At 54.7% G+C, this 23597-nt stretch overlaps 1 protein-coding gene across 2 annotated transcripts in view; it reads right to left on the bottom strand.

Moving 5' to 3' along the window:
• ATOH8 (atonal bHLH transcription factor 8) overlaps positions 1-16748 on the bottom strand; it is a 32222-nt gene extending 15474 nt beyond the window's left edge. Inside the window, exons 1-2 of one of the 2 annotated variants that reach the window (XM_015075799.3) lie at positions 15500-16748; positions 6403-6594 (exon numbers count right to left, since the gene is read on the bottom strand). In XM_015075799.3, coding sequence (XP_014931285.2) covers positions 6403-6594; positions 15500-16261 — 954 coding nt within the window. In that variant the 5' untranslated portion in view covers positions 16262-16748. Of the gene's footprint in view, positions 1-6398; positions 6595-15499 lie in introns of both variants that reach the window. The other variant, XM_053200862.1, reaches the window with a different exon arrangement.
• Between the last annotated feature and the right edge of the window lie 6849 nt (positions 16749-23597).

Raw genomic sequence — 23597 nt, 5'->3', positions numbered from 1 at the left:
CCACCGGCGGGCTATTGGCTCCCTGCAGCTAAATGCAGCCTCCACGTGCTGCGGCCCGGCCGCTTACATAAGAGCTGCTGCTCGGGGCAAGGCGCTGCACCCGGCATTTGCTGGGGGCCCTCTGGGCGCAGGCCACCCCAATGGGCAGTGGGTGAGCCTGGGGGCCCAGCAGGCCTCCAGAGTTGAAGGGAGGGCATGGAGTTTGGAACCAAAGAGACACAGGCTGGAAACGGCTCGACCGCTTGCTAGCCATGTGGCCTTGGGCAAGTGCCCTCCTCTTGGCCTCGGTTTCCCCTCTGTGCAAGGGGGAAGGAGGTCCTAACTTGTGCGGTTAGTGTAACGTGAGGTAGAGACAACGTACGTGAGGTGCCTGGCAGACAATGGGCACTCACTGCATGGTCGGCATGACCGTAGGGGGCAGCTTATTAGCACTATTACTTGTGCACAACCAAACATTATGCATGTTTTTTGGTATGAGTCCATGAACTTGAAAAGCCAGGGGATTTCTGAGTTGGCTGCATGTTCACCTTATGGGTGTGACACCAGGGGTTTGGGCTGAAGTGCTGGAGAGGGGAGGGGTCCCCCATTCAGAACTATTCATTCTTATCGGCCTTTTGGTTGGTCAGCCTTTCGTCCACCCCAGGCACCGCCCCTTCCAGAGATAGTCCTTCCTGGGGTTCCATATGAAGTTGTTACCTTACTGCTATAAATTCCGGAGATTTCCTTTCTGGCACTCCCGGAGAAAATGCCAGCCCCTTCTCATATGGCAACCTGTTGAATCCTTCCAGCAAGGTGGCAAGGAAGGCATGTGGGCTCTCACTTTATAGATGAGGGAATGGGGGATCAGAGAGGTTAAGTGACATGCCTAAGGCCACACAGCTAGGTCTTGCCCATGTCAGGACTCTCCCCCACAAAACTCTATTCTTGGCCTACTTCACAATCTTCCTGAAGGTCTCCCTGTTCTGCTTTCATATGTCTTAAAGTTACACAACAGCACCAGAGAGAACTGAAGAGAACTGTAGGGTTCAACCTACCCCTCCCCCAACCCACACAGACACCCTTTCTCCAGTGTCTTGGACCAAGGGTCATTGAGCTTCTGCAGAGATTTCCAGAGGGACACCCTCGCTCAAAGAGCAGCTGGCAGGAGGATGGGAGGGGGGTTCTCGGAAGGGTCTCTACATTCCCAAGGGTGATCCTTTAGAGCCTCAGCAGGGTCTTCCCATGTCTCTGTGACCTTCTGACCATGAGTGGTTGGTTCTTTCTCACTGTGCCCAAGATTCCAAGTTTTCACTCGTGGACAGCATGCTGGGGAGAAGGGTGCATGTCAGGAGCAAAGCAATTTGGAAAAGGGGACAGGAGGCGGGTGAAGAGTGTGTGAAAGCAGAGAGTAAAGCAGCGCCAGCCTCCACCCCACCCTGGGACCACCCGGGGAACACCGGAGGGCCGACTTCTGCCTTCCTTCCGGGGAAAGCTGGCTCTGAGCTCACCGGTGAGGCTCCCCAGCCAATGATCCCTCCAACCCAGTCCCTGCCAGACTTGTGGACTAATGATGTCAAATGTGAGAGGAGAAACGGCAGCTGAGAGAACACTCTGTTAGAGCAAACAGCTGGCGACAAACGTCTATGTAATTGGAATGCCAGAAAAAATAAATTGCATCCATTTTTATGACTAGAAGGGAATTTGATGGTGGTTTCCCACCCACCCCCCTTTTTTCCCAGCATAGATGGACTCTATGGGCTTTGAAGGCAAATGGTATTTAACTCAGTAACTTGGCCGGTAGGATTTGGAAATAGAACCTCCTCTCACACACCCACTTCCATGTGGGAGGCAGAACAGGGAAGGGTAGGGCCGCTGCACCCCTCTCTGACTGGCTAAGGGACCTTGGTCAAGTTCCTTAGGTCTCTGGACCTCAGCTTCATTATCTGTGTAATGGGACAGCATCAGTACCTCCCTCGTAGGCTTGGCAGAAAGAGTCACGAGTCGATACATCACAAGATCTAAGCACCATGCCCGACACGTAGTCCAGGCTCTAAGAACATCAGGTATTACCGGTGTTCCCGGGACACAATGCACTGGAGACCCAGCAGTCCCTGTGAGAAACTTTCAGGTCTGTGTAAGATGCCCATGCAGGGCACAGGGAAAGTAAGAGTACCACGTTTAGTCATTCAGACAGAAAAAGGGGCTGAGGTGACCTCAGCTCAGAAAGCCCAACCAGAAAGGGCCTCAGAAATCACTTCTGGTGACAAGTCGCCTCAGAGAAGTGGACACTGAGGCCCCAATGCAGATGACTATGTACATGCAATGGGGACGGAGCCAGGGCTGTGCCCCTTGGCGGATACTCTAGGGACACAGGAGGCCAGGCACACCAGCAGTTGGGTCCAGCCAGAGCAGGAGCTCTTAAGACTGGGCCACATGCTCCGGGGCTTGGGTACAGTCCATATAAGGCTCTGGGCTCAGCCAGTCAGTAAAGGGCCCCTCGAAACACCCTTGGCTCCCATGGACCCCCAACCCAAAACCAACGTACCACCTCCGCTTGTCCCCAGCACCAAAGCTACAGAAGTCTGCACACAAGATGTTCTTCCGAAAAGGAGCAGGTCACCCTGGGACCTGCCATCACCAAGAAAAGCCTCCCCTGCCTAAAAAGCAGCAGGAAAAGAGGGAAGACATAAGTGTGATGGAGCTGCATCAGCTTCAGGGCTTCCTCCGGCCCAGATCACCCAACGCGTTAGGAGCAACCTCCAGTCTTGCAGAGCCAGCCTCCCTCCATCTGGCACAGCCCTGGGGGTCCCTAACTGCTGCCCAGGCTTCTGGGACAGCCCTTAACTCGGTGCATCATGACGTTTTCTCTCTCCCCATCCCCAAATAGCCTGCAAGCAACTTGAGGGCACGGACTTACTGGCCATTTAGCACTAGCGTTTAAACTATGCCTTCAGTGTTAGTAGCTGTCGTTATTACCATTATTATTATTACTCAGTAGGTTAAAGGCGCTGGTAAGGGGCGTCCTCGATTGTGGGAAATTGGTCCTTTCCTATTCTGCAGGTCTGGCAAGGCCCACCCGGCCCAGGTGTGGAACAGTCTTGCTGCTCTTCTTCCTCCTCCTCCTCCTCCTCCCCCTCCCCCTCCCCCTCCTCCTCCAAAGCTCCCAGGAATTGCTGCTTTAAAAACAGGAGCTGCAGAAACATGGCCCAAAGCCAGGTGCTTAACGTGCATTATCTCCAGCTACAGCCAGAGTCAGAACTGCGTTCTCCAGGGCCCATCCACTCCTCCCCACCATCTCTGGGCTGGGTGGCCTCACCGGCTGACACAGGCCTCACCGCACAACAGGGGCTTCCAAACGAGGCTCCGAAACCTCAGAGTTGTGTCCCATGAGGACCAGAGACAGAAGACCCACCGGTCAAGGGACACCGATCTCCCACCCCTGGTAGGGAAGGGCTGAGGTGAGGCAAAAGGATGCACCTGGGACTTGGGGTGGGGAGCACTGAATTCAGATTCAATCCCATTCTTAACACAGGTCTGGCGGGTGGGCAAGGCAGCTCATTAGCGCTACAAGGGATCTCAGATGACACGGTGTACAATCTCTCAAGGAGGCATCCTGAGAAGGGGTCGCCCGGCCTCTTGGGGACACATGAACTGTGTGAGGGAGCCATCAAGTGGGATAGCTGGCTAAAGATGCTATCAGTCATACCGGTGAGGGTCACTGCCATCACAGCAGCTGTTTATAGAGGACTTCCTTTGAGCCACTTACATTGGCACATGTTTTCTAGTTTGTTCCCTTCTTTACTTTTTCTCTCTCTCATTAGGATTTAAGCTTGGCTCACCCCCATCCCCAAATCCTCAGTGGCCACAGGGGAGGGGTACAGAGGCTTGATCTGAGCCCCAAATCCATATACTCTGTGTACAGGGACTATGGAGGGTCAAGTCTCAGTGTGGATGGAACTCACTGCACATGCTCAATGAACACTGAGTGAATGAATGAATGAATTTAATGAGTGAATGATCAAGTGAATTTCCAGGGATACCGGTCTCCTTCATTCTGGTTAACAAAAAGGTGGCCTGCCCCAGCCACTCAGGGCCACTGGGCAGGTCACTAGAGACCATCCCTGAGGAAGGACATCTGAGAACTCACCTCACCTGCCTGGTGACAGAGAGGCAGGGAAGCACAGATCACAGAAATGGGGTGGTGCTGTGAACCCCCTACCTGCCAGGGCAGAATGCTGGGGCTGGAGAAGTCCTCAGATGTCCCGGCAACTCCAGGACCCTATCCATCTAAGTCCTCTCAGCAGAGCTGACTGTGTAGGCATAGCCCTTGGGAGATAGCAGCCCGGGGACAGTTAGGAGGATGCGATGTGGGTTGCAAGCAGCCCCATGCCCTTCTGAGGTGAGGCAAGACCTCTGCATGGACACACAGGCTGGAAAGGGCCTGAGAAATCACTGATGATGCTCCCACTGTGCCCATTTATCAGTGAGAGAACTGAGGCTCGAAGAGGTTAAGAGATGGGTCCAAGATGACACCGACACAGCTGTTAGGTGACTGTGAACTCAGGGTTCTTTGTTGCTCTGAACTGCCGTCTGCCACCTCAGTCTCCCAATCTGGACAATGGGAAGTTGGACCAGATGGCCTCTAAGGTGTCTTAGATTTGAAGTGATTTTAGGGGAAGCCAAAAGCTCATCTCTGCTGGGGCTCATCTTGACCCCACTCCCCTGCTGTCCTCCCCAGCCCAGGACGTGGTCTGTTCCAATCAAGAAACAGGGAAGAGAGGGGGCCTCAGCACTGTCTTGCTGCATGGGGGGACTTTGGAGGGCAGGTGAGGGGATGAGGGGTGGATTTGGAGCAAATGGCGCCTAACCACCCTGCCCATCCACACCTCGGGACCGCCCGAATGCCACGGGAAGTTCACCCAGAGTTTACAAACCTCCTTTGTCACAGAGCCCTGCATGGAGCCATCAATCACGCCCTTAATTTACCCGTGTCACTTTCCAGAGGAAAGCCGCCCTGCCAGCAGCCAGTGGCGCTTCCTCTCTCACCCACTTGATGAGGATTTCATCTAATTGGTCCATGTTAAATCACTCCCAGGAATGCAACGTACAATTACTGCAGCAGTGGCTGGCGGTGAGGACGTGCCTGGCCCTCCTTGGTGGAGGCAGGAGAGTCTAGGGGGGGCCTCCCTGGCTCAGGGCCCAGAGGCCGCTGGGAGAACCCAGAGAGGAGCCTGATGGAAAGGGGGGCCGGAGGAGGAATGTCAGGGACAAGAGGGAGAGGCAGGTCAGGAAGGAAGAAGGAGGCAGCAGGAAGGAGGGAGGATGCCAGCCACCGGGTTCCCCCACCTTCCCCATCCCTGGATGCCCAGGGGAGCCAGGCGTCTCTCACAGCTTCCACCCTCCTCATGGACACAGCCTGGGTCCCACCCTCTGTGTCTCTTCCCCTAGCCTCCCAGGAACAGGCATCCAGAGGGTTGCCACAGCTTTGCCCGGCACTGCCTGGCACTGACCCCCAAATGGAAAGGCTGGAAGCACAGGCCATTCAGGGACCACAGCTGTGTCCACCACCTTTCCTCCTGCACATATTTCTCTAAACACATCAAGCTCTGTACAGGCTGTTCCCTCGGTCTCGGATGCTCTTCCATGTTTCATCTTCCTGGCGAACTCTTGGTTATCCTTCTGGTCCCAGATCAAATACCACTTACACTAAGATGCCCTTTCAAACCACGTTGGGTGGGAGAGGTAACCTGTCCCTCCTCTGCCTGGCCTTCCACGGCCCTCAGCAGAGACCTCCGAGACCACCCTGTACCATCCATATCTACTGGCAGAAGGGTCACTCTGACCATGCTGTGAGCTTCATGGGGCCTGGGGCCACATGTCTGTCACTTTTATAGCCCCTGCCCAGCACGCTTTGTACGTGGGTGGGGTCGGCAAATCTCTCCACAATGAATAAATGAATTGCAAATATCACCCGCCTTTATATACGGCCTCAGGTAATCCACAGGCCAAGTCACACTCCCAAAACGTGCCAAAAGGCTCTCCTGGGCTGTCACCCTGCTCAGAGGATCTCATTCTAATATAAATTTATTAGGGGCCGCGTGAGCAAACCAGCACCAGAATACATAAAACCAGAAAGAGCTTCAGACACACCATCTTCCGCAGTAAGTGAGCAAATGAGCAAACCCAGGCCCAGAGGCCCAGGGTGACTGTCCAAGGTACCCACCAGGCCCATGACCAGTAGAGTCACCCCCATAATCCCAGGAGCGTGAGGAGCTCCAAAGGCGGAGCAACCCCCAGCAAACCTCTAAGAGGCTGATCTCGCTGGCCCCCTTAGAAGCCTCGGTGAGCGTGGGGTGCCCCGATTTCTCTTCCCACCTCTCCCGCCCCCCTCCGGAGGCTGCTGCCCGAGTGGCTGGCACATACCTTACGCTTCTTGGCACGTCCCTCGGCCTGCAGGGTGCGGGTGCAGCGCTGCACACACTCGGAGAAGCTGAGGTTGCTGTGGTCGGCACTGTAGTCAAGGTCAGCCAGCCGCGCCAGGGACAGGATGTAGTTACAGGCAATCCTCAGGATGGCCAGTTTGGACAGCTTCTGCCCATATGAGTAACACGGCACCTGTGGGTTGAGAAGGCATCAGGAGGGGCTGCCGGGGGTCTCTGTGCTGAGCTAGGCCTAGCAGGGCACACCGGCCAGGCCGGCGTGGGGCCCCTCACAGTGACATCCCACCACCTGAGAGGGGACGGCTGGGCAACAGAGGTGGCCTGTCTAATCTCCTAACGCAGAGTTTATTTTCGAAGCACCTGCTGTTTTCCACGCATACACCTCAACTCATCCACTCACAAACTCCGGGAGGCATCCACATTCCCACTTTGTAGTGGAAGAAACTGAGGCTCAGCTCATGCCCACGAGGCAATAGGAATGAATCATATGAGTTCCCGCCGTGACAGAGCTCTGTCCCCCACACTCCCTAAGGAGTCTCTCAGAGAGAACGGACACATTTGTCAGCTCCCACGTTCCATTCATTCACTCAGGCAGTGACACTTGTTTTGCTGGGCATTTGGGGGTCCAACTCTGAACAATAACTTGATTCCTGGCTTCGGAGAACTCACGCTCAAGAGTTACGTTACAATGTCATAATGGAATTAGGTACCCAGGGTCCTGGGTCAAACGCAAGTGCTTAGCTGGGAGGGCACACATATGCTTGGTTTTCTTTTTCTTTTCTCTTTTTCTTGATGCCCTCTGGACCCTAAGTGCTGCTGGGCATACAACAGGTACACAATAAATACAGCCCCAACCAGACATGCTTGTCAGTGACTCATCGCCAAGTACACACTCACTAATTGCACACGGGTGTGTACAGCGTGAAGCGATGGAGCCTCTACCTTTTTAACATTGTCCTGTGTGAGCAAAAGGCAACGCAGACTACAGCTGAGTTCTGCGCGGTGACGTGCAGGCGATACTACAAGGCCCATGTGACCGGTGCTAACCGGTACAGCCGACTGCCCCTCTGATGCACACCGTTCACCTAAATGGCTGAAACGTGCTGACCCAGCAACCAGGGCTCTGGTCTCCTCTGCCCTCTGGCTCTCCAGGATCTATACCCAGCATCCATCCCTACCACCGCCGCTGGTACTGATCAACCCCATGCCATAGACTGGGTCACCCCAGCACATCCATTCAGCAAGTATTTGGTGAGTATCCCCCATCTGCCAGGCACTGTTCTGGGCCAATGGTTCTCAACAGGGGATGATTCCGTCCCTCGGGGGACTGTTCGCAATGTCTGCAAGACACGCCTAACTGTCCATCTTGGGGAGCAATGGAGGGGAGGTGCAACTGGCTCCCACTGGGGAGAAGCCAGGGTTGCTGCTAAACAGCCTGCAGTGCACAGGGGCCTAAAAGGCCCCCACCACACAGAATTGCCTGGCCCAAACTGTCACTGGTGCAGAGATGGAGAAAGCATGAAGAAGACAGTCACTCAGATGGGGACTCTAAATGCATCATCTATTTTGATCTCACTTGAAACCTCACCTTGCCCAGGAGCTCTCTCTGACCTTCCCCACCCAACCCTAAGCCAGGGGGCAAGGGGCAGAGTGCAGGAGGGGGCACCTGCCCTTAACAGTGCTCTAGTAGCCCCCCAACTGTCCTTAATTCACAATCATCGCAACTAATTTAATGGCCCGTCTTCCTGTGAGCCGTTGGAGGAAGGGCCATGTCTGCAGGACCTAGCACAGGCCAAGGCCATAAACAAGGGCATTTGTTGAATGAGGGAATGAATGAATAAATAAATGACTGATCTACCTCCATGTTCCCCAGGTGTCTCCAGAATGTTTAGAAATGGGTTCAAAACCCTTCCCTCTCTCGGAGGATAAAGATTAGCTATTGAGGGTAGAGCTGAAGCACACGTACCTTTTGGTCATCTGGGTTCAACTCCTGACTCTAGCTCTCACCAGGGTGAGTGACATCACCTTTCCAAGCCTGGGTTTCCTCTTCAGATGCTCCCAGGACTGCCCTTGCAGCACGGTAGGGTTAAGTGAGATGACGGATACATTCCACAGAGGAAGGCCTGATACAAGTCGGTGAGTTATTACTGCAGAACGTCTCCAAAGAGGGGCCCCAGAGCAGGTGAGGAGCAAGAGGCCGGAAGCCAGGACACAATGCCGGCTCATCGCCCCACTCCCCCACTACTTGGGGTCCTGAAATGGCACCCACGTCAGAGGCGAGGTTTGCTGTCTCCTTTTGAAATCCTCCAGCAGCCAAGGAGTTGCCCCTCACCAAGCTGGGAAATTGAAGGAGGACCCGCTTGGTGACAGACAGCATGCCAACTCCTGTGCGCTCCCCCTTCCCACCTCCCATGCCCAGCCCTGGCTGAGGCTCCAAACCCATCCAAGAAAAGCCAAGAAAGGCCAGCAGAACAATGCACTTTGCCTGTTCCCAGCCAGAGTCCAGAGAATCCTGCTTTATCAGCCTGAACAAATAAACAAGGTCTGTGGGACAGAAGGGATCCTGGGAGGCAGGGAGGGGGGGATCTCAAAAGCCAGCCCAGCACCTCTGGCTCCTCTGCACCCCAGGAGGGAGTGCCTATCTGGCAGAGGCCCTCGGGCACTGAGCGCAGCTCTGTGACACAGGTCCCTGCTGCTGTTTTCACCCAGGAGCCACGCCGGGAGTTACCCAGCTCACTGAGCTCTTGGCCCCTGAACAGAGGGGCTTTCCTGCCAGTGGGGAGTAGGGATCTCAGGAAGGAGCCGCATGTGGGGATCCAGGGTCACTGCAGGATTACAGAGCAACAGATGAGGTCAAGGCCAACCTAGGGGCTCCTGTGCCAGGCTTGGGGCCAGTTTTGTCACTCTGTCCCATTGCTTCTTTCAAAATCCACATCTGACAAGGAAACTATCCATCAAGCTCTAGTTGTATATCTGGTACTATGGGAGCAATTCACAGGTCGTTTGTCCCCCCTTTAAAACCCTCCCCCAAATAAAGATGGTTATCCCATCTGCACATGAAGAAACAGAAAAGTGACGTATTGGACCACAGTTCACTCAGCTAAGAGCTTAAGCTAAGCCAGCAGCTTATCTATCTAGTACCCACGGAAGGTACATGGCCACTGAGCTCCCCAGGATCCCTCCACCACAGGTGGCTATATATGGGACACCAAGGGCACCTTTTGGACAGCTCACTCCTCCTCCTCCTCCCCTCCCCTGGAGGGAGGTGTTCCTCAGCCCACTGGTTAATTCCAGACCCTCCTGGAATTTTTAAGCCCCAGAGCCCCGTTCAGAAGCAGCCTGGCCTGGCCTGGCTCCTACAGAGTAAGAATCTAGCAGCAGGTCCTAGTTCTGGAAGGTGGAGGTAGGGTGGAAAGAGCTGGTCTGAATCACAGACACTTATCAGTAGTGTGACTCTGGACAAGTGCCTTCACCTCTCTGAGCCTCAGTTCCCTCACCCGGAGAGTGGGGATGACAATGCCTGGGGACTCCACATATTGTGGGGACTGGGCCACCTCTTGCTGTTTACTGTGATCTACTAAGGGTATTTTTGATACAGTGCCTATATTTATCTTTAAACTTTATTTATCTATAGTTTTAATACAATGCCTATATTTATGTTTAAAAAGTGAGGTAGAAATGATCACTTCCACTTTACAGAGAAGCATTTGATGCCTCAGCTGGGCTCCTTCCAATGAGCTGGAAGCAACTGCTTGAGGATTTGGATGAGCCTTTATAGCCAAAGGTCAGGGCACCGGCAGCCTGCCCTTCTGAGCTGGGGATGGAGAGTTCTGGACTGATAATCCCATGGGACCTTAGCCTTTGTGCATTACCAGCGACCCCACCACCTGCAGGGGAACCCCTCAGCAGCTGTCTGTGACCCTGGTCAGAGGACACAGGGCACAGGAGACAGCAAGGTCACTTGGCTTCAATTCCTGACAGATTGCCCAACTTCCAGCAAAGTAAGGGACCTGCCCCGTGCTCACCCCATCAGGATTTTCAAGCTTCAGAGGACCAGGGGTGGGGATTTTCACAAGGTCCCCTATGCCCCCGCAAACATTCCATCCCACCTACCCCAAGCCAGACTCTCTCCTGGCTCTGGAAAGCAGGAGACGGTGGGAAGGGCACTGGCCTGGGAGCCTGAGGACCTGGCTCTATTCCTGGCCATCCAATGTGACCTTAGGTAGTTCCATAACCGTAAAGGACCTCAGTTTCCTCACCAACAAAATGATCATCAGAATACCCACTACCTCACAGTGGGAGCCCAGCAGGCAAATATAGGAAGTTGCTACAGAGAAACAAAGTCCAGAACCTACCAGCCCTTGCGGGAAAGTCCTCAAAGCCCTCCCCCTCTTCAGACCCAGCCCAGGATTCCCTCCTGGTAGCCCATCGGGACTCCCGGACCCACCGAGCTCCAATATCACCATGTCATGGCACACAGCTGAGCCCCTGACTGCATTTGAAACTATTCTCTAATCTCTCAGTGGGTGCTGGCTGCCTGGGGTGAAGCCACTTGGTGCAGGGCCGTGCGAGGTCCTTGTCAAGTTCTACCGAAATAGGTTCTCGAAAATCCCCTTTCTACACAGCCGTGAGGCTGGACCCTGAGAACCTAGATCTTAGTAGTTAAGAGCCATGACCCCAGGGCAAGACAGACCTGGGTACAAGTCCTGGTCACTCGCTTAACTTCTCTGTAAGTGTCCTCATCTGTAAAATGGGAAGGTGACAGCAGAGATGTGCAACAGGCTCAGGTAAGGCACTTCACCCAGTGCAATGAGGCTCAATAAACAGCCACTCTGGTGACTGTGGTCATGAGGGGGCAGAGTAAAGCCCTCTGTCACCCCTCAACCATGTGGATGGAGTCCCCAAAGCTGGCCTGCTCCCCATTCCCTGAGGAGGTACGCACTGGCTGCTGTGGGGTCACAGCCCCCGGCATCCTATGGGGTAGGGGCTAAGGGAGGTATAGGGCTGGGGGCACCATCCCAATGCCCCCTCATGGTCCACCCTGAGTTCACTCGGTGAGGATCCCCTGGGAGACAGCAGGGTAGGGGCCCCAGGTCCAACTTGCTTGGCTCCCTGCTCATGAAGAGGTACCTCAGCAGGCCCTGAGGGTTCCTCACCACCACCCCAGGCCTCGGCCCTGTCAGGTTACCGTTCCTCCATCGAGGCTGAGGGGCTTTTGAGGGGAGAGAGGAAATCTGCACTCACACCAGATGTCCCAGTGTTCTGCCAGGAGGCTGAGGCCAGAACTCGGGCCTCTCCCCTCACTCACCCAGCAAGGCCAGGCTTTCCTTCTGACCCCCTCCCACCTGGCCCCGAGCAGCCCTGCACACGGGCCAGGCCCAGCTGTGCACACATGGCCTTCACATGAGGCGGCAGGGAGGGCCCTACGCAGCTGGGCTGGTGGCATGTGCTGTGGCCTGACCATCTGCCCCGCACACCCCCCCACCAAGACCAGAGGGCCTCTCCCCACCTGCACTTCCTTGGCCAAGCAGCTGCCCCCACTTCCCCTTCTGGTTAAGAGCAGAGTGCGTTGGACCAAACAGGAGGCTTCCTGGTGCTGAGGGTGGACAGCTCCAGGGCATTCAAAAGCCTGAGAAGCAGAGCTCTTAAAAGCCTGGGCACTAGAGTGACTCACTGACTCTGGTCTGAATCCCGGCCCTACAGTGACAGTGGAACACAGCTACACAGGCTGTGCCTACACCATGCCAAGAAGGCACCAACACACACAAATCTAAAGACTGTTCGCCAAGGAGATGTGCAGTACAAAACCCGCAAGGCCCCACGTGGTGGCAAAAGGCTGCGACCTCGGCCAACTCACATAAGCTCTCTGAACCTCAGTTTCACGATCTGTGAAATGGGGAGAGGATAATATACCTATTTCATTAAATGAACTAACACACATAATATGCTTAGCCTGGTGCTCTACCCAAAGCAAACATCTGATAAATGGTAGCTTCTATCATTGTTATTAAAATGATTATAGGGGTATCTGGTGGCTCAGTGGGTTAAGTGTCTGACTTCGGCTCAGGTCATGATTGTGTGGTTCGTGAGTTTGAGCCCCACATCAGGCTCTGTGCTGACAGCTCAGAGCCTGGAGCCTGCTTCCGATTCTGTGTGTCTCTCTCTCTCTCTCTCTCTGCCCCTCCCCCACTCACACTCTGTCTCAGTCTCTCTCTCTCTCTCTCTCTCAAAAATGAATAAACATTAAAAATTTTAAATAAAATGATTATAGAATATTTATTTCCACTTATTTCTCAAGGCTTTGCTTGGCACTGAGGACACTATAAATGCTCAAGGATTGTTCATTCCTCCTACAGCCCCATTTGTTTTTTCATTTGCTCTTTGCAAAGAAGCTATGGGGAGGTGTTGGGGGGAGCCTTATCACCATTTTCCAGCTTTAGCCACTAAAGCCCAGAGAGGGGAAGTGACTTTCCATGATCACACAGAAAGCATGCAGCAGAGGCATGATTCAAACCCAGAGGAGGCCTCTGAACTCCTCATCCAGTGCTCTTTTAGCCATACCAGGAAGCTGCTGAGGGAAACAAGACCCCAGATTACAGCCACAGTCCCAGAACTGATCTCGGTGCTATGATGGCCAAGCCCTTCTTTCAGGCAAAACCATCCTCCTTCCTTTCCCTCCTTTGCCAAGGGCCCATTTCAAACAGTCAAACCAGAGCGACAGCTTGTGTGGACTGGAGTATCTGGATTGGGATGTGGATGTGTGCACCTTTTACAGGTGGGGGACTGAGGCCCAGAGGAGGAAGGAGCTCCTTCGGGACACAGGACTTTCTCCATCAGATGGATGCCATGGTGGGTGTGGCCTCAGCCCCTGGCTCTGAGACCACGAGTGCCCTTGCCATATTTCCTTTCCTCCCAGACAATAGGCAGATGCCCCCTATGGCCCAGCAGCATTCTGGGGAAGGGACAGAACGATCTGAGCAAGGAGAGAACGAACAGGAGCAGGCACCTCTGTGACCGTGTATTTGTGTGTGCTCTTAGGCACGTGTAATGATCATGACATAGCCATAGGTATGTCCCTGAATCTGTCCTTTTTATGTAGAACTTCTCCACAAGAAGGGTAGAAGCAAAAAGGGACCAGGACTTAAATAATCTCATCTCTGACTCAGCCACGTGTTAACCAGCTTCTGATTGTTAATAAACTTGACACTGATACAAAGATGGCACGGTGGAAAGCATTTGGCCAGGCAGTCATTCCAGAAACTGCTGTCATCTGCCTTTACCCACTAGGTGATCTTGGACAAGTCTCCTTCCTTCCTTCTCCAGGCCTCAGTTTTCCATTCCATTGAATGGGCTACTTCAACCTGCCAGGATGTTAAGATCAAACAAGATGGAATATTATTGAAAGAAGCTAAAGCCACTGGGTGAATGAGATGTAGTTGAGTACACAGAGACCATGAATACTTTCTCAGAAATGAACGAGGCAAAAGGGGCCTTGACCTGGCAGCCAAAGGGACCTAGGTGACAGCCCTGCCCTGCTACTCACCGGCTGTGATGCTCTAGGCACGTGGCCTCCGCAGTCTGGGAGGTTTCCCTAGTTGCAAGGGGAGCAAGTGGACAGGCATCTTTCTGCCCTTCTGTCATCCTTCCATCCTTGGGGTGGGTTGTAGGACACTCTACAGGCTGCCACCCTCCCCAGGCATTCAGACACAGAGCTGCTGTCCAAGAATAAGCCTGAATGTTCCACTGGGCCCACTGCCCAGGGTCCCAACCCGTGTGGCTGGCCACCTCACTGACCAAGCATCTTACCCAAGCCCAAGCAAGACACTTTGGCTCAAGTCGTAGAGCCTCTTTTCTCCCAGGAGCTCAATTCCCTTCCAATGGATGGACACATGTCCCTGTCTACTCCGCCCGCAGGAGGAAGAAGAGAGTGGGATCCAGAAAGAAGATCATGTTTTCTAAGATGCTTTGTTGTTGGCTAAAGAGAGAGGCTGAGTTACTTTCTTGGAGTCACACAAGAAATCAGCTATAGAGTAGCAAAAAACCTGAACATCTAAACCAGTCCCATCCACCCCTAATCCATCCCCATGCCCTGTGGGGCTGGGGGCAGGGGGCACTTACTACCCTCTTCTAAGATCTCCCTTCTTTCTAAGAAAATGAGAAGTCTAGAACCCCAGGGCAGTCCCAGTCTTGTTTAAAGTGTAATTGCAAAACTGCCCCTCTCCTCTAAGGGTAATTCTCTAACAAATGTTCTTCGTCACTCATCCCCCCAGAGGACGCTGGTACGGGCAGTGCCCACCAGCCCCAAACTGAGAAGCCCCTGGCCCACCTCAGAACTAGGCTCTGAAGATCCCCTAACCATCCGGTCCCCTCAGTAGACCTACCTGCTTCACCGTGAGGTGAAAGGGAGCAGTGGAGGGCATCCCCTAGGAAGGCTCTCACCAGCCAATTCCTGAGGCTGCCCCCTGGGGAGGGGACGCAGGCTTGTAACCCAGATCCTTAAGGATACCAGGGAAAAGGGTGCAGAACCCCGAAGCAGCCAGAGTGTAGGGGTATCACTTTTGGGACGTAGGGGATGAAAAGGGGCTAGCAAAACTAGGTCCACCCCTCCGCAGCATCTGGGCCTTCCAAGATCCAGACCACACTAAATGCCCGAAGGGAAAGGGTCTTCCCCACTCTTCCTCGCTGGAGACAGATTCCCACATTCCCTCTCTCCACTCCCCACCGCGCCCAAGGGACCCGGGGAGACAAATAACTCGCTGCCATAAAAGTGAACTATGAGGGCTGAAGTCAGACGCGCAGACAGGGTCACCCTGGGGGGCTGGGGGAAGAACCGGGTTGTGCCTCGCCAGAGATCTCGAACCTTTGCCCTCACTTTGCAAGCTAAGATCCGTACCAACGCTGTGACAAAGGTTACTGCCCTAGAAGGGCTCAAATGTGTCTGGGCCCTGGGGCCGACCGGGCGGGAAAAATATGCACCTCACACACACCTTCATCTGACCGAAAATTCCCCCGCCACTCACCCACCCACTCCCGCAACCATCCCTCGGGCGCAGTGAGGGTGTGCGGCTGGGAGCTGGTACCTGCTTCCTGAGCGCCTCGAAGGCTGCGCTGATCGTGTGCACCCGCGTCCGCTCCCTGGCGTTCGCTAGGAGCCTCCGGGTCTGCTGCAGGGCTTTGATCTCCGAAGCGGCGGTGGTCGCTTCGCCCGGCCGTTTCCTAGGCGACGCGGAGGAATCCGGGTGGTTATTGTAAATTACGTGTGAAATTGACGAGTAAGAACTTTCCCCGGGGCGCGTGGGGGGCGCCGGGCGCACTGAAGACTCCGGGGGCGCAGGGGGCGCCGACGGCGTGGGGCGTGCAGGCGGTGCGCACAGCAAGATGCGGGGACGCAGGCCGGGTTCCCGGAAAGGCTGCGCCTCGGGACCTCCAGGTACTTGGCCCTGGGACGCTGGAACCGGCGGCGGTGGCGGCGGCGGCGGCGTGGGGAGTCCCGGCCCCACTGCGCTCAAGGCGAAGCCGCGTTTCCGCGCGTCCGAGACCTCCGACGCTCGGGCGCCCCGGCGCTCCCCGGCTGGGTCCGCACCCCCACCTGAGGGAACCGCCGGCGCCGTCGGGGCTGGCACCGGGGCCGCGACCGGCTGCAGCCTCTGGGTCCTGTCGCGCAGCCCGTTGGTGGCGGTGGCGCCGTGCTCGGGCGCTTCCAAGTCCAATCGGAAAGTTTTATAGCCGTTCGCGCGCCGCGCCGGCTCCTTGCCTTTCCGCTTGAGCTTCTTGAGGCCGTTCAGCTCCTTCACGCACACGGTCTTCCACGGCCCGTCCTCGAGAACCGGGATGTGCTTCATGGCGCGGGCAGCGCGAGAGGCAGGGGCGTGGGGCTGCCCGGGCCGCGCGCCCGCCGCGCTCTCTCTGCACGCTGCGCGCCGGCTCTTCCCGGGCCGCCGCCGCGCTCAGCGCCTGGGAGTCTCGGGCTCTCCCCCTTCTCGCGCCCGCCCTCCTCCCTCCCTCTCTCCCCCTCGCCCGGGGCAGCTGCGCCGCCGGCTCCGCGAAGCCGCCGGGCTGTCCGTTCCCGGAGCGCTCAGAGTGTCATCTGAAGTCGCTGCCGCCTTGCCAGCATTTCTGGAGAACGCCCGCTGCGCTCCATCTGTGTTTGTTTAGCCTCAGTTTACACAGAAGCCCAGTTCGCGAGATCAGTCAGCGCCGCCGCCCGGAGAGGAGGCAGCTCCCGCCGCCGCCGCCTCCCCAGCCCCGGCCGCCCGAGCCACCAGCGCCTTTAAAGAAACAGGAAGCATTTTTCAAAACAGCTGGGCTGCCGGCCGCCTCCTTTGTCCGCGTCCTCTCTACCTCCCCCCACCCCCATCCCTTCTGTCCAGAACCTGCCTCCTCAGGCTCCCCCTCCCCGCCCCCTCCTCAAATCCGGGGCGCTTCTCTTTCCCCAGAGGACGGTCCGCTCCCAGCAGAACTGCCCGGAGCACGTGGCTTCTGGGCCCTTGGGCCCTTCCCCAAATCTGACCTGGGCCTTCTCTACCCGGGCTAGCTGACCTCTGGGTGATGCACCAGCGACCTTCTGCACCCAGCAGCTCTCCGTCCCAACTCACCATTGGAGGAAAAAGAAAAAAAAAAAAAAAAAAAAAGCAAAAGCGGATCGGCAACTTCTGCGAGGGACGTTGTGGGGGGAGGGGGAGCACAAGGTGGGGGAAGGAAAAGGTCCTGAGCAGTTGAGACCCTCACTCCCACAGCACCGCAACCCCACCCACTCTGGCACTCGCTGGAGCAGGGAGGCCAGGAGTAGAAGACCTAAGCGATAGGGAAACTGAGGCTCTGAAAAGAAATGTGCTTTCCCAGTGTCACACAGGGAGTCAAAGACGCCCCCAAAGAGGCTGAGTAGAATGGACACTTCGGATTTAGGTGGACCTAGCATCTGTGAGGTTGTGAAGTCGCCTCCCGCTAGGCCACCTGCTAAGCCCGGATTTATTCATCTATGAAATGAGAAATGTGCAGGCCATCAGTGCCCAAGTCCCAGCCTTGCTGTGAGGAGCTGAGCCCCAGGCACACCGGAGGTACTAGTCAAATGGTGGCTTAGCTTATAATAGTTATTAGTAACAGGGGCAGAGTAGCTCCTAGAGGCGGATTTCCTGGGTTTGAACCCCAGTTCTTCCACTTACAGTGATCTTAGGCAAGTCACTGAACCTCTCTATGCCTCCCTGTAAAATGGAGGTAATAATTATACCTTCCTGCCGAGGTGGTTGTGAAGATTGAGAATGTGTGTGCAGCACTCAGAGCAGTGTCCGGCACTAAGGGAGAGCTTTGCAAGTGCCCACAGTTACTGGCAGGAAGCAGAAGTTGACTCCCTGCTCCCCCCAGACCTTCAGTCCTCAGTGCCATCCCACTGGAGATTTGGAAAGGAGAGGTCAAGCTAGGGGGACCATTTCTCCAAGTCTGCCCTGGAGGACCAGCACAGGGCTTTACCCATCCCAGGTCCTTTCTTATGGCAGTTCCTCCTTAAGGCAGTGGTGGGCACTTTAAACAGTTTGGGAGAAGAAGATGGACCTTCAACCCTGGTCTTGGGCTCTGGCCTCTGCAGCCACTGCACCTCATCTTCTGGTTTCATTCCTTCACTCCTGCCCCCATACCTACCAAACCAGGTTGGGGTTTTCCTGTAAAAATGCAGGAGAAGGCAGGTGGCTTGGTGGCCTGTGGCATGCAGGGTCCTGGGAGATAGGAGAGCAGTCTAGGCAAAAGTTTTGGGGCAGAAGCATAGAGCTGGGGCCAGGAGCCCATCCATGATAGACCTTGGCTTTTCAACTACTGAGCCCCCTGACCGTGGACGAGACATCATCCCACTGGGGTTCTTTTCGCTCCTCTGTCCCTGAGGATAATATTTCTGTCCAGCCAACCTCTCAGGGTAGTTGGGAAAGGGAAAAGAGATTGCGGAGGCAAAACTACTTTGACATAGGGCTTCAAAGATACACTCACACATACACATTCACATACACGGAGGCATGAAATTTTCTGACTACAGCAAATCCCAAACTACTTTTCTTCCCACTGAGATGGGTCTCCATAAGGCATGTGCTCCCTGGGGCACCCCCCTTCATGGACACCCAGAGTCTTCCTGCACCTTATCTCTCTCCTAAGACCAAGAGGGTGCCCCAGAGAGGAGCCATCATTCACCTGCTGTTCCCCCGCCCCAGCCCACGACCCTAATGCCCTGGCTTTCGCTCATAGATCTCCCACATCTCCCTGCGTCAAAGCATGTTCATCCTCACCCTTTGATGACTGGCTCCAGTCCCCCCTCCTCCTGTAAACCTTGGCTGACCACCAGAGCCCCCTGTCTCACTCTTGCTGTCCTCTGCACATACTCACTCACAGGTATGGGTGCAATTTATCCTTCACTGAGGACCTGGCTGACTCCCTAGGTTTGTGAGCTCCTGGAAGCCTGCGGGCTCCTTCCTCCCTATCTCCAAGAGTTGGTGCTCAGGAAACCTTTGCTGAAGGACAACCAGCCCTTATGCCCTTCTTCACCTTCTCCAGAACCCAAGCAGAGGCTAAGATCCGTGTTTGCCCAGTCCTCATGCATCTAGTCAGTCAGTGGCAGAGATGGGAGGAAAGCCAGTTCCCCCTCTCCAGAGTTGCTCAGGTACTCTCTGAGCCTCAGTTTCCTCACCTGTAAAATGGAGACCATAATATTGTGCCTCACAGGGCTGTCATGAGGCTGCATGTACAGCATGGAGCATAGTGATGATGTAGAGTGAATGGTGGCCTCAGGCATCCTCTGTTAGCACGCTGCCTTGGCTCCTTGCATCCTGGCATCTGCCCCCAGACTAGGGGTGCAGTTACAGGCTGCAGTGTTGATGGCTAGTTGGGGTGGCTAGTGTGGAAGTCTCTGGCAGGACTGAAAATCATCCCTAGAGAGCCCAGGCTGCACTCCAGGAAAAGCACATATCTTGGCTGAGCATCGAGGGCTCTCAGTATTGTGCTGCCTGAGCCCCTTGCCATCGTTCCCCAAAATAGAGCAGTTTGCTGAAATCCCACAGTGTGGGAAGAGAGGAAGGGAATGGATAGGAATGGGAAGGGAAAGACTCAGACCTGGCTCCAGTCTCCCAGGACACCCTCCTGCCCCCTCACCATGCTGCCTCTCCTCTGGTCAGACACTGGGGCCCCGGGGTTGGCAGCAGGCAAGCCTAGGAGGGATCTTTGCTTTGCCATTTACCAGCTGTGTGGCCTTAAGCAGCCATTTTACCTCTCTGAGCCTTAGTTCATTATCTGGGGTTTATCCCCTTAGTTATAAGATAGAATGCATGTACAGGAACGGGAGGCAAACTGTGAAGGACCCAAGTGACGTGAAGAGTCCCTGTTATTGCTATTCCCAGCCCAAGAGGTGGCAGATCTTCAAGGTGCAGACTAGCTGCCCGTGGACCGCAGCCTAAGGGCAAACCTGCATCCAGGGCTCCTCATTCTGCCTCCCATCAGCCTCCTTGAGAAATGGGGGAGAGAGACCAGCTGGGCAGCGCCCCCTGGTGGTATGATGCTGCCTGTACTGCACATCTCCTATGAGGAACTACTTGCTGATCTTGGCGCCCGGAGTGGTAGCTCTGCAATGACAGTCATATGCGTTTTGTGAATTCATAGAGTTGCCAGGATAAAAAGGCTCTTGAGGCTCAAGGTGGTATCGCCCTCCGCTTGGGATGGCACAACGCAGGCACTCCAGAAAACCTATGCCCTACATTAAAAACATCCCTCCTTGAATCAACTGTTTGATGTTGTTACCCTGGGCTAGCACGATGGTGCCATTGGGAGGTGCCACATCCCCTGGATGGCTGGCCCAAGTAACAAGAACGAAGCTAGAAAGGGAAAGGAAGGCAAGAGCTTAGACAAATACTAGACAGTCAGGCAGCAATAATTACCTCCACGCAGGGATTGATCAGAGGCTCTATTTCACTAAATCCTTATAACAATCCAAGGAGGTAAGCCCATTCTACAGATAAGGAAACTATTCCTGGAGGAAAAAACTCGCCAACAGAAAGGAAATAACGGAAGTGGGATTTGAACCCAGGGCAACTGACCCAAAAACCCAAGCTTTGAGTCACTGTGGTTTGCTGCCTGGTGAGACCTCGGTGACTAACATCTCGGGAGTTGCGTAGCTGGGCTTCCTATTGTACTGGCTGCTTTGGCATCCTGGCTGTCCCTGCATGTGCTGGCAGCCTGGGTGAGCTTCTTGCTGTCTACCTCTCATCTGAAGCCACTGACCTTCCTTGGACCAGCCCAGTGTGCCTCCAGCCCCTTCCAGGTCAGGATTAGGTAGCAGGGCGCCACTTCTGGACCTCAGGTCTTTGGATGCCCAAGCACTGGTGCCTTCGCATCATTACTGAGTGGAACTTGCCCAGCAATCCCTTGGTGCACACACAACACCCACGGGTGACCAAGAGACAGCTTGGCAGGGTGATGTCCAATGATGGCTGTCTTCTTAGCTGGATGGGATAGAACCTTAGACACTTGCTACATGAAATTCTACATTCCTGAATCTGCAGTCCTCATTTCTGGCTGTTCCAATTGTTCCAGAGTGGGTGTGTCTGTCACCTATTCAAGAAAGGGAGGAAGAGTGGACACTGGGTGGCCAGAAGGAAACAGGGTGTGTATGCCTAGAGCACCCGGAGCGGTGCTCGAAGCAACCCTAGATAGGACCACCCAGGGGAGTGAGCGTGAAGTAGAATACGGTCAGCATGGTGGCTCCAAAGCCCCTCCCTATCTTCCGGCACAGGGTCCACACCGCCAGCATTAATCAGCAGGACGCTGGATCCAGAGGACAGGGATGAGTCATGCAGGCAGGAAGCTCCTTTGGACTCACTTTCTGGTCTTCCTTCTATCTTCCTCTATCCAAGTGATCTTTGCACTTGCTGTTCCCTTTGCAATGCTCCCAGGTATCCCCATGGCTCATTCCCTCACCCCTTGTGGCGTTCCCTCACCCTAGTGAGGCTGTCCCTGAGCACCCATGTAAAGTTTATATCCCTCCCCTAACCTGCTCTAATTTTTAAAGCACTTACCATCATCTGACATTTTATATATATGTCAGATTATATATATCGGTCATTATATATATGAATGTCAGCTCCATGGGGGCAGGGAGTTTTGCCTGCCTTGTCCACTGCTGCATCCCAGCCTCTAGAACAATCCCTGGCACACAGTAGGCACTCAAAAATACTTACTGAATGAGCAAAGGCCCACTGCACAGTATGGACCAGGGCTTGCTCAGCTGCTCTGACAGAAGAACCAGTGGATCCAGAGACAGAGTTGATCACATCACAGGAATGGCTGCTCTCACTACTGAGAACTGGTGGTCATGTCAGATTCGGTTTCTCTTCTCTGACTTTTGGCCTCTAGATTGATAAACTGAGTGGGGGATGATGGGTTTTAATCAACAGTCACCCATTCGTTTGACAAATCTTGCGCCCATTCAGGTCTCATGGTGGGACTGGGGCAAAGAAATGAAGTGTCCACATCAGGAGCTTAAGTGCAAACAGCAGACCATTCCCGTCCCCTCCCTCCCTGGTCCACCTCTGACAATTCAGTATGCATTTGTAGACCACCAACTGAGGCTGGGGATACAGCAGTGAAGACAGCAAACACCCCTGACCTCAGGGGGTGGACGTTCCAGCAGGAAGAGACGTGATGTCCACCTCAAGGGGCCCCGAGCCCAGTGGAAAGATAACTCAAGTCTGTTGAGAGCTGCAAGACACAGCGCAAAGTGCTGCACGCTGCAGGAAAAGCTGTGGGAACTCCAAGTGTGGCAGAACAGCTCTGGGAGACTTCCTGGAGGAAGGGACATTTAAATCAGGCTTGAGAACGGTCAGACTTGGCCTGGCAGACTGCCTCCCGGGCAAAGGCCCACAGCTTGCTCCCTCGCCTCCTTCAAGCCTTCCCCACCATGTCACTTCCTCGCTGTCATGTCACGTCCTCACTGCAGTCTCCCCTCACCACCCATTTACAACTGAACCGCCAGCACTTTCCTGCTGCTAACACACCATGTTCACGGTCTGTGTTCTCACCCAAAGGAGACAGGAAGGAGCAACACCTGCTCCCTTGCAAAGCCCAGCAAGGATTCTTCCCATTGGCAGGCAAGATGGCAGAGGAGAGAGGGGATGGTCACGTGCTACTGCCCGGACTTTCGAGAATTTGCTAAAAAGCAAGGGGATTATCTGAGCCTCCTGGAGACCTGCCCAAGGAAGAAACACTGCTAGCCAGGCCTGTGCTGGGCAAATACACCCCCAGAGGACAGGCGGACTGCCCTGGAGTAGCTAAGTCTTCAAGCTCTCAGCTTCCTCTGACCAACATCTGACTTGGCCCTGCCCTCTCCTGTCCTCTTCCCTCACCCTGACTTCATACTGTCCTCCAGATTCCTTCATTCTAACGGCCTCTGATGGGGAAGGCCCAGAGTCTTCTGTTGCTTCTCCTCTACTCCTCTTCTATGCCCTATGGGTTCTGTTTCAGCAAAACAATATTATCTGTCGTACTAACTTAATGTCGCTAATGCTCGATCACCTTTGTGGTTTTGTCTATTAATTTATTAACTTGTTTTGCTTTCTAGTTACATAAGACTGAGTGCACTTATGTCAGAGCGTAAGAGTACAATTATGTCATCGGGCTCTGTGACAATGTGTTGTCCTTTCAGACAAGGGCATACGTTCCTCGGGCCAAGAAGCTCTGGGCTAGATGCTGTTGGAGTTCTGCAGCTTTGACTTGCTGGTCTGGGAAGCAAGAGATGCATTCTCTTCCCGGGATTAGCAAATACCCTTCCCTTTGGCACCTGCCTCCCCTCCCTTCCTCCCCGCGGCAAGCTTCAGTGTCTTCATCTGTAAAATGGGAAGAGTGAGGAGGAGCTGGAGCCTGCCTCTCCTGAGAAACCACCCCCCGCCCCATCCCCAGCATCTCTCCATTTGTCATAACGCCAGCAAGGAAAAGTACAACATTCACTCCTAGGAGAGAAAGCTCTCCTGCATGCCTAACCTCCACTGCAGACAAGAAAAGCTGTCTCAGGGAGCCATCGAGCCCACTGGAACGCTGAAGCTGGATCAGCCAGGGAGGAGGCAGTGAGCAAGCAGGCGGCTCATTAGGGCTCTGCTCATCAGCACCAAGTTGTCAACAGCCTAACGAGACCCGGCTTAAGCCGGTGATCTCCTGGGA

Source organism: Acinonyx jubatus, chromosome A3, assembly GCF_027475565.1.
Source record: "Acinonyx jubatus isolate Ajub_Pintada_27869175 chromosome A3, VMU_Ajub_asm_v1.0, whole genome shotgun sequence".
Classification (NCBI taxonomy): Eukaryota; Metazoa; Chordata; class Mammalia; order Carnivora; family Felidae; genus Acinonyx; species Acinonyx jubatus.
This window is presented reverse-complemented; position numbering and strand designations above follow the sequence as displayed.